Here is an 11498-nt window from a genome sequence, read left to right as displayed (position 1 = left end):
ACGTCACTGGGTGTGTTCGCAACGCGTTTCCGACCATGCGTGCTCAGAGTGGTATGTCCTTTGTCAAACTTGATGTGCAGGATGGTGGGACCTCTATATATATATATATATATATATATATATATATATATATATATATATATATATATATATATATACACACATACAGTATAGCGCTATGGCGCCATCTATGAAAAGTAGACAGACCACCCACTTTTTAAATCAGGTAGAATTTCCACACAGGGACGTTGCTGCTCTCCAGTCCTGCAGATAAGTCTGGTTCCAGGGTGGAGCCTTTTTTTTGCATATGGACTCACTTAATTGGACAGTTTTTTTCCCCTAACAATCATGAAATTTGCACCGATACTATACTCATATTGGATGCACTTTAACAGATCTTCTTTCTTCCGCACCAGATACATTTTCACAGTTTCTACCACAAACAAAAAGGAGAACATCTTTGTTCAGGTAGCACCCTCTAGACTGAGCCTTTATAAAGTAAGATACTCACTTTACCTCTTGTTCCTCAAGCTACCATGTTTTCCTGTGCATACTGGCCAACAGTGCAGGGAAGCAAAAACTAACACCTCACTGTTTCCCATTTAAATACAGGAGCAGGTATGGCGATACAAATGGGTTTAGCACCAGAGGTGGGGGACAGGTCTGCGAATCAGTGCAGGACTTAGCACCAGAGGTGGAGAGTTGAGCTAAGTGGGATACAGTAAGCGAAGGAGTGCTTTATGACAACATACTTACGTGTTTGTATACTGCAGCATTTAATAATATTATAAGCCATAGAACTGTACTGATAACTGCACCAACATAAGCAAAAAGGGCTATTAAGTAAAAAACTGTACATCTTGTCCAGGAGCTCTTCTTTCCGAAAAAGGATTACCAAGGTCAAATTTTGTAGATTTCATATATTCTAGACAACTGGATGAGGAGCTTCTATTATGATACCACTAGCTTTACATACCGATAATTTTCAACTTGTTTGGTGCTACATTTGTTTCTGAACAAATCCACAGACCCCAATTAAGACAAAAAAAATAAATAAATAAGAATATCCATAATACGTAAAACCATAGTTCTCAACTTCCAGGATTACACAGATCCCTTAATTCCAAAAAGCTGTACAGGGCTGTCTTCAAAAACACCATCAACATGTTTTTGTGAATAAATTCACACATATTCTTTAGGAAATATTGGAGATGCCACTTGAGTATGAAGTGTACATAGTTTGTCTTTAGGATAAGAAAAAAAAATCCTTTTGAAAAGAGAAGTCCCAAATTATTTGTGCTCCTTAGTAGGTGCATAGTAGAGTTCCATGGGTTTATTTACCTTCCAGTACTTTTCACTGACCAGTTCCAAGGAAAAGGAGCCATTTAAAACCTAAAAAGAAACATTTCATGGTTATTTGAATTTGTTATCAAAGTCTGTAATCTTCTTTCCAGTGATGTTTTATGTAATTTTTAAGATGGTCTTACACAGCACCATCAAAACAGTATACTGTATTAGGCAACTGAACAGTAAAGAAGGAGCGAGTCACAATGTAATTGTTGAAAATTACTTGTACATTCAACAACTATATACAACATTTCCTCCAATAGAAAGAATCAACTTGTGTGTATTACATTTACATTAAATACAAAATAACACATTAAACACATTAAACTATGTACATGTAATTGCCACTAGATGGCATTCTGTTTTTTCACTGGATATCTGCTGCCATCTAGTGGCAATTACATGTAGCTTCTATTATGTACAGTACCTTGTCCCATTCATAATAGGCTGTTCCACCTTAGGATTATACTCTTTATAGAATGTGTTTTACTAAAAATATCTTTCTTTGTTGATATAATTGATGAAAAATATCTTTGGCTTGCTTATTTTTTTTTTAGAGTTGGAGATATGCTTTGGCTACTGAAGTTGAATTAAAAATAGGATTTTTTGTACTCACCGTAAAATCTTTTTCTTTGTCGTCCATGGACGGGGACACAGCCTATTTCATTCATGACCAGTGGGTTATGTTCCCTGTTTACAGGAGAGGACTAGGCAGAACATGTTAGATACATATACATGTCATTTTAAAAACAGAGCTGAACAGCCCCGCGGTCCCTCCGGACATAACCCTCCTCCCAGCAGCATTGAGCCTCAGTTCGTAACATGCAGTACAAACCTAAAAAGGAGGGGTGGGTGCTGTGGCCGCCAGCTCAGAAACCCTTCTGACAGACGTAATGGCCACCAAGAAGGCCACCTACTGAGAAAGCGTCAAGAGAGGAATCTCTCCGATGTCCTCGAAGGGAGATTTCTGAAGAACCAAGAGCACCAGATTCAAATACCATGGGGGAAGATGTGGTCTAAGAGGTGGAAGTATATGACGAACCCCCTGCACAACAGTACCCACCCGCGAATGGGCCGCCAAAGGCCGATGAAAGAATACAGCCAAAGCTGAAATCTGACTCTTAATGGTGCTCAAGGCAAGCTTTTGATCCACGCCACGCTGTAAAAACAGCAGGATTCTGGATACCGAAAATGTCCGTGGACGCCAACCCATCTCTTCGCACATAGAGATGTAGGCCTTCCAAGTGCAATGGTAAATCTTCCTAGAGGAAGACTTCCTAGCCCGCAGCATAGTTGGAACGACAGAGTCGGAAAGACCTCGGTCCCTTAGAACCTGGCTTTCAATAGCCATGCTGTTAAAGCCAGCGACTGTAAAGCAGGATGGAGTATAGGACATTGGGACAGAAGGTCCTCCCGCACTGGCAGCCGCCAGGGCGTATCCTCCACTAGGCGCACGAGATCGGCGTACCAAGGACGCCGGGGCGATTAGAATCATCGGAATCCCCTCGGCCTCCACTCTGCGGAGCAGTCAAGGCAGCAACTTCAGTGGGGGGAAGGCATAGATCAATCGATACTGACCCCACGGGGCTACCAACGCGTCTGACGCGTCCGCCCAGGTATCCCTGGACCTGGCCACGAACCTCGACACCTTGTGGTTGAGACGAGAGGCCAGGAGATCCACATCCGGTGTTCCCCATCTCCTGCAAAGGAGTTGAAACACCTCCTGATGCAACGACCATTCTCCCTGGTCCAGCATCTGACGACTCAGGTAGTCTGCCTGCCAGTTCTCCACGCCTGGTATGTAGACGGCCGACAGAGCCGACACGCTTCTTTCTGCCCACTTTAGGATGTGAGCGACCTCAGACGCTGCAGCCAAGCTTCGGGTTCCCCCTGATGGTTGATATAAGCCACCGCCGTGGCGTTGTCCGACTGGATTCTGATCGGGCGGCCTTGCAACCTCCTTGACCACGAGGAGAGGCATAGCCTGATCGCCCGAAGTTCCAAGACATTGATCGGTAGACGAGACTCTTCTAGAGTCCAACGACCCTGGGCCAACTGGACCCCCCAGATGCCCCCCCAAACCCGAGAGGCTGGCGTCCGTCGTAACCACCGTCCACTGGAAGGGGAGAAAAGACTTCCCTGCCCGAAGAGCCGGGGATCTCAACCACAAATTCAGAGAAGCCCTGACCAGATGGCTGACCTGAATCTGACGATCCAGAGACGATGGGTATCTGTTCCACTTGGACAGGATCTCCCTCTGTAGTACTCGGGTGTGGAACTGGGCGTACGGTACAGCCTCGAACGAGGCCACCATGAGGCCCAGAACTCGCATACAAAACCGGAGAGACGACCATTTGCGGGATGTCAAAACTCTCACAGCAGACTGGAGCGTCTGCAATTTTTCCAGGGGTAGAAAGACCCTTGCTTCCCGAGGAGTCCAGAATCAACCCCAGGTATTCCAAATTCTGAGTCGGAGCCAGGACCGACTTCTGAATGTTTAAGACCCACCCGAACTCTTGGAGGGTCTGGCTGGTTATAGACACGTCCTCCCTTAATTCTGAGCCAGAAGCTGCTCTCAGAAGAAGATCGTCTAAGTAGCCCACGATGGCAATGCCTCGCTGTCTCAACAAAGCTAGGATCGGCGCAAGCACCTTGGTGAAAACTCTTGGTGCTGACGCCAGGCCAAAACTGATAGTGATCCTCCCCGATTGCAAAACGCAGAAACCTCTGGTGACTTGCGCAGATTGGGACATGCAAGTATGCGTCCTTGATGTCCAAGGACGCCAGAAAGTCCCCCGGGTGGAGGGCAGCTACCACCGAGTGAATCGATTCCATGCAGAACTTCCTTACTTTCACAAAGACGTTCAGAGCCTTGAGGTCCAGGATCGGACAGACCCCGTCCTTCTTCGGGACCACAGATTCGAGTAAAAACCCTGAAACCTCTCGTCTTGCGGGACCGGTAAAATTACTCCGCAACCTAGCAGGTCCTTTACTGCCCCCAACAGGGCAGCCCGACGAGCTGGTAGGAGAGGGAGGCTTGAGGGAAATAATCTGTTCGGGGGATAGGAAAGAAACTCTATTTTGTACCCCGAAGAGACCACCTGGCAGACGCATCGGACGGAGAGCAGAGAGGTCCACCGAGCTGTGAACCTGCGAAGCCATCCCCCCACCCATGAGTCGGGCGGGGGCAGGCCTTCATGCAGTTGCGGGCTTGGGTGCCGGCTTGTTCGGCTTACGCACCCAGGGACGTTTCTGTCCCCCAGCTGAGCCCTTGTCGGGCTGGGAGGGTTTACCCGCGGGCCCTGACTGACGAAAAAAACGCTTCTGTGTGGGAAAAAAAGGACCCGGTTTGCGGCGGGGTTCCTTCCCCTTGGAGGACTGAGGGAGGAGAGTGCTCTTCCCTCCTGTGACATCCTTGATAAATGTCGTCCAGTGAAGACCCAAAAAGCCTCTCACCTTTGAAGGGTAAATCCGCCAGGGCCTTCTTAGAGGCCTGGTCCGCAGACCAGCATTTTAGCCAAAGGAGGCGGCATAAAACCACCGCCGAAACAGAAGCCCTGGATATCAAGGGTGCTGCATCTAGTGAAGCATCACAAACATAGACAAGGCCCTGAACCAGCTGGTCAGCCAGTCTAATTACCTTGGATGGGAGCTGGTGCTCCTCTGCAGCCTGGCGCAAAATCTTTGCGCACTCAGTAAGTGTCTGAGACACCAGGGTAGTGGCCACAATAGGCCGCAAGGCAGACCCCAGCATGGTAAACATGGAGCGGGTCAGTGCTTCGGATCTTCTATCAGTCTGATCCTTAAAAGCAGGAGTTCCCTCTACAGGGAGAATGGTCACCTTGTTTAGCCGGGCGCCCGGAGGGTCCACCACCGGAGGAGAAGTCCACTTCTTTAAGAGTTTCTCCTCAAAGGGGTAGCGAACCGCCAGGCGGTAAGGGACTACAAAAGCCTTCTGCGGCTTTTACCATTCCGCATCAATAAATATATCAAAGAAGGGCACATAAGGAAAAACCTTAACAGAGCGGTCTGACTTGTGAGAACCAAAAGAGACCGAGCCCTCAGCGGATACCTCAGCTGCACTATCGAGCTTAAGGGAGTCCCTTACAGCATTGATAAGCTCCCTGACAAGTGACTTATCATGCCCTGACCCAGTTACAGTGTCTTCCTCAGGAAGGTCCTGGTCCACATATTCAGATAAAACAGAACCAGGCACCTGAGCCGCAGCCAGGTCCTGGTCTGAATCTGAACATTCCCCTGGGAATACCGGAGGGAGGGGGCTCTTTTTACCCCCCTTACTGCCACACGCCGCTTCCACCCTGGCCACAAATGTCTCCAGGACTGCTGACAAAGAGTCTATAGTGAGTGCAGAAGCAGAAGTACCAGCTGCCTCTGCCATGCTGGGGGAAGGAGGACCAGATACTGACTCCATATTTGAGGAAGAAAATCTCCCAGGGCCCAGTTCAGAATGAACAGAAAAAAACACCCACCACTCCTGCTGCGCTGACCGGGGGGGGGGGGGGGGGGGTGAGTTGCACAGGGAACTCACCACACCGGAGAGGAACTGCTCAGCGCCGCTGCCCGTGTCCCGCACACTGTGTGTGAGGAGAAGCCGTGAGGTAAAGCTGTAGCTGTGGAATGCTGTGAGGAGAACGGCGCTGCGCGCCGCGAGAGTCAACGCTAGAGGCCGAGGACTCAAGCAAGATGGCCGCTGAGCGCCCACGTGGAGCCTGGTGCGGCTACAACAAAATGGCTGCCAATGGGATTTTCAATGCAAACTGAAAATCCACTAAAAAATTGCGCCAGCGCCGTCAGAACGGCGGCAAAACACAGCATTTAAAAGGGGGAAAGCCTGGAAAAACACATAGGCCAGGCGCACAGACCCCTCAACTAGGTGCCCCCACCCCCACCCCGACAGCGCGTAGAACCCAAACCCCAGGAATGCTCAGCTGTACCACACCACCTAAGAAGGAGGGACTGTACTTACCCGTCCTGCGACGACTCACTGGTGCATTCCAGACAAGCATAGAACCGCAATGGAGGTAGCTGTCAGCCCTGTCCACTGTGAGTGAAACAACACTACAGCTCAGTCATGTGCGGACCTCGGAGCAAAGCTCACCGGCCACCCCAGGAGTCATTGGGCATGTCGTGGCAGACCCAGCCTCTTTGCAAAGGTGTGCTCACGCACGCTGGCCGAACTGAGAAGACTACAAGGATCTATAATATCCAGCCTGTCTCTCAGCCGACAGTTGATAGAAAAAGAAAAAACGATAAATAAATAAATAGCAATGAAATAAAATCCTTTCCTCGGGCGCTGGGCCCAAAGGGAGCCATACGTCCTTCTCCTTTGCTAGGCAGAACGAAACTGAGGCTGCATGCTGCTGGGAGGAGGGTTATGTCCGGAGGGACCGCCCCCTGGGCGGGGCTGTTCAGCTCTGTTTTTAAAATGACATGTATATGTATCTAACATGTTCTGCCTAGTCCTCTCCTGTAAACAGGGAACATAACCCACTGGTCATGAATGAAAGGGGCTGTGTCCGTCCATGGACGACAAGAGAAAAGTTTTTTAAGCCAATTGATGATTACAGCCAGCACCAAATATCTTTGTAGGTAAAACAGTAAGCATATATGTATTTAAAATGTTTATTTTGCTGTTTGCCTCGAGATCTTGAATGATTAAAAACATGTCATTAGCAAAAAGGGTAAGGTTTTTGCACTGCAAATCATTGCCCCTATACAGTAGGTATAGAAAAGAATCACCCCCTTTAAAATAATCACATTTTGTTGCTTTGCAGCCTGAAATGAAGACAAACACAATTTTTGTTTTATCCATATTTATTTACCCAGTGCAAGATATAACATCCAAGTGAAAGATATAACACAAACATGTCAGAAAAAAGTTGGAAGATGGAAAAAGGATCACCCTTTCCTAAAATGACTTGATAGTGCAACTGAAGCAATTAACTATGGGTAGCAGGGCACTGTCAAAAGATCTCTGGGATAAAGTTGTGGACAGGCACACGTCAGGAGATGGATACAAAAAATTAAAAATAGAAAGGCTTTACCCAATGCCTAAGTCTATTATGAGGAAGTGAAAGGTATTTCGTACAACACAAACCCTCCTTGGATCAGGACATTGCTCCAAACTGAATGAAAGAGCCAGGAGGAAACTGGTCAGGGAGGCTACCAAGAGGCCTAAAGCAACTCTCTAGCAGTTGATGGAAATTATGAGGAAGGGTGGTCATTGTGTACAAAAATATCACAAATTCTCCACAAATGTGGCTTGTATGGGAGAGTTGCCAGAAAAAAGCAACTCAAGGCCACATGCAGTCACGACTGAGCTTTGTCAAAATGCACCTTGAGATTCTGGTCAGACGAGACTAAAATGTAATTGTTTGGCCACAACACCAAACGATATGTCTGGTGAAAATCCAATGCAATAACACCATTCCTACAGTAAAGCATGGGGTGGTAATATCCTGTTATGGGATGTTTCTCTGCAGCAGGGACTGGAGCACTTGTCAGGATAGAATGGAAAAATAGATGGGTCAAAATACCGTAAATATTTTGAGGAAAATCTGTCCTCTGCCAAAAAGTTGTCAATGAGAAGATTTACCTTCCAACCTTTCAAAAATGACCACACGGTGGTTGAAGGAGAAAAAGGTGAATGTCCTTGCATGGCCTAGTCAGAGCCCAGACTTAAACCCCATTAAAAATCTGTGGAATGACTTGAAGACTGCAGTCCACAAACGGTCACCATCAAATTTAACTGAACTTGAGCAGTTCTGCAAAGAAAAGTGGGCAAATATTGCAAAGTCTACATGTGCAAAGTTTCCCATGAGTAAGCTCCGGTGGGCAGAGTAAAATTGGTTGGGGCGTGGCCTGGCAGGGGTCCAGGCTGAGACTGCCACTTGTTCACACAGTGGGTTTTGTTCTGATGTGCGGCTCCCAGGACCTTCAGCTCTTATCTTTCATTGTCTGGAGCAAATTCTGACATGTTGGTGTTATATGTTTCACTTGGATGTTATAGGTTGCACTGAGTAAATATGGCTGGATAAAACAAAAAACTTGTCTGTCTTCATTCCAGGCTGCAAAGCAACAAAGTTTAAATATTTTAAAGGGGGGTGATTTTTTTTTTTTTTATATACCCACTGTATACATTTAAATAGACTACTGTTGGTCAAGCAGAGCTGAGGAAAGACTTGGTAATTATGTTAAAGTTTGTTTAGTAGAAACACCCAAAGAAAAATGGCAGTTGCAAAATCAGGCACAATCTTGAATGTAGCATTGACACTGTAATACCATATTTTACAGAACCACATTGTAAAAAGAATATTGGAATTCTGAAAGGACTTAAATGGTAGCCAAATCAATAAAATAAGTTACAATTTGTTTACTTACAATAAAGGATGGGAGAACAGTTTACATACAGTTTGGGGGGGGGGGGGGTTATCTTAGAGGTGACCTTCTTTCATTTAGAGTGTAATGAGCAGAATGTAATATTTACTGACTTCATTGACGACCATAGCTTTCTCTTTATTCTCCGCAACTTGGTTATACTGCCAACTGCGGGACAAAGACACTAGGTATAAAACAAATCAAGTTCAGCCCAGGGAGTAGCCTCTGCCCCGGTAGGCCAACCCCAATAACTTTCTGAAGTGAACAAGCAGTAAGAAGGAGAAACAACATATTTGGAGCAACAGCAAACAGAGGGGAGAGTGCTTTTTCCAGCGAGTCCAAAAAAAAAATCGTATTTTCTCTTCCAGTCATTGATGGACATAGCTTTCTCTAATCTCACAAATGGGGCATCCAAATGCAGTACTAATAAAGAAAAGGGCAATGGCAAAAACTTGCAACAGGAACCCTTTCCCAAGGCAAAAAGAATGATCAGAAACCCTTGAGTTTAATCCTTCAGAGCATCTAAGCTTTAACCACTTAAATTCAGGGCACCCCCCCCCCCTCCTGCCCAGGGCAATTTTCAGCGCTGTCGCATTTTAAATGACAATTGCGCAGTCATGCAACACTATACCAAAACAACATTTTTATCATTTTGTTCCCGCATATAGAGCTTTTTGGTGGTATTTGATCACCACTGGAGTTAAAAGTTTCTTTGTTTCTGTTAATTTTTTTGTAAATAAGTAAGTTTTCTCCTTAACTGATGGGCACTGATAAGGCAGCAGTGATGAGGTGGCACTAATGAGGTGGAACTGATGATAAGGCACTGATATGCAGCACTGATAAGCACTCATCGGTGGCACTGAAAGGCTGCACTGATGGACACTTATAGGCGACACTGATGAGCACTGATAGGTGGCACTGATGGGCACAGATAAAAATGGCTCTGATAGGCAGCACTAATGAGGAGGCACTGGTAGGCATTACTAATGGGCACTGATTGGCAACCCTGGTGGTCATGGGTGGGCATACCTGGTGGGCCTGGGTGGGTATCCCTGGTGGGTTGCGCTGATAATCAATCAGCGCAGACACCCTCCTGTCAGGAGAGCAGCCGATTGGCTGTCCTCTATTCGCATCTGTCAGCGCGAGTGGAGGAAAAGCTGATACATGGCTCTTTCTGTTTATGCTATGATTGGACACATCTGATCACATGGTAAAGAGCTTACATCAGAGGCGTGTTACCGAGATCAGTGATGCGGTGTGTCAGACTGACACACGAAACCAACGATCACCGCGCTGCGTACCCCCCACAGGTGCGTGATCGCGGCTTATTCCTGCTGGACGTCATATGATGTCCAGTCAGGATAACATAACCACTTTGCACAAGTCATTCTGTTATATGGTGGGTGGGAAGTGGTTAAAATAGGAAAATCAGAGAGTATCAGTCCCATGGAGACACCAGTGCATCTTTCAACGCCTGCCAGAGATCCTTAGTCCTGGCTACAAACCTCTCTTCCTTGTGGTTGAGGCAAGACTCTATCAGGTCCACACCTGGCTACCCTTTACCAAAGGTACAACTATGTAAATATATCTGGATGGAGAAACCGCTGTCCTAATTCTGGCTCTGGTGACTTAGTCAGCCTGTCAATACTTTACATCTGGAATAGACATTGTGGGAAGAGCCGGAATGTGATTTGCTGCCCACTGCAAGCTGTAGCAAACCTCCAGTACTACAGAACCCTCTTTTTCCTCCTTGGTGTTTGATGTGATGTGTGGTATTGTCAGACTGCCCCGTTTCTGGATGTCCTTACAAAAAACTTGTCCAGCACACGAGTAGAGAACAGTTTAAATGCCCAATGTTTCAGCATGTTGATAGAAAGTGGAGCCTTCTCTTAAATTTGTTGATGTGCCCTGCGTGGGCAAAGTTCACTTTAATGAAAACAAAACACTCGGGCAAAGGGCATCATATTGTGTGAGACATACTGCCTTTTGTATGAACTCATTCTGAGTGTATTTTTCACGTTGTAATCAGGGATCATACCGATGCCAAATATAGAAGAACATCTTATACCCATTCAACTGAATGGCCAACTGTGGTCCACCCATTGTATTATGTGTTAGAACATAACCATTCAAGGAAGCTATTGCCTGCATATTATAGCTGACTGCCATTAGGAAGCAGAAATACTAATACTAAAATATGGTGAAAAAAAGGGTTAAAAATATCAATTTCAAGTGAATTAATATGATGTATGTTTATAGCCTAGGAGTGTTCACTGCTCAGTTTTTTCGGTTTGCATTAGGACTTTGATGATCTAGGTTGCGTCCAAATTCCCAAATTAGCATGCTCATCTCTAATAATCGTGGTGGGGCATAACACCACTTTGAATACCACTAAACAATACCAAAGCAAACTACTCACTGTAAATTGTCCATTGGCTGTAGCAATGTATATAGTATACTGCTTTTCACTGGCAGCATTCAGACTCATCTGGTCGGTCTCTCCTTTATTCCGAAATTCTTCAAGAGCCAATCTCACAGCAAGGTATTTAGATAAGTGATCAACTGTAGCATTTCCAGAAGTCTTTATGAACCTTAAAGATAAGACAATGGGAAAGTTATATGTGTTATAAGGATACGTGTGTACAGTTGTATAGCTACTAAGAATGCTCACCAAACAAGATGACCTACAGCTAACGAAGCATCACAAGTCTTCCTGTGATGTTTTTTTAATTTGAATATACTGTATTTAAGAC

At 45.9% G+C, this 11498-nt stretch overlaps 1 protein-coding gene across 1 annotated transcript in view; it reads right to left on the bottom strand.

Annotated features, from left to right (window-relative positions):
• Nucleotides 1-950: 950 nt before the first annotated feature.
• The window catches only part of RNF2 (ring finger protein 2), a 70675-nt gene continuing 60127 nt past the window's right edge, over nt 951-11498 (bottom strand). The window contains exons 7-8 of the mRNA XM_040359805.1: nt 11165-11336; nt 951-1392 (exon numbers count right to left, since the gene is read on the bottom strand). Coding sequence (XP_040215739.1) covers nt 1291-1392; nt 11165-11336 — 274 coding nt within the window. The 3' untranslated portion in view covers nt 951-1290. The remainder of the gene's footprint in view (nt 1393-11164; nt 11337-11498) is intronic.

Source organism: Rana temporaria, chromosome 7 (genome assembly GCF_905171775.1).
Source record: "Rana temporaria chromosome 7, aRanTem1.1, whole genome shotgun sequence".
NCBI classification, from domain to species: Eukaryota; Metazoa; Chordata; class Amphibia; order Anura; family Ranidae; genus Rana; species Rana temporaria.
The sequence above is the reverse complement of the archived record's forward strand: the minus strand, read 5'-3'. Positions and strand labels throughout refer to the sequence as shown.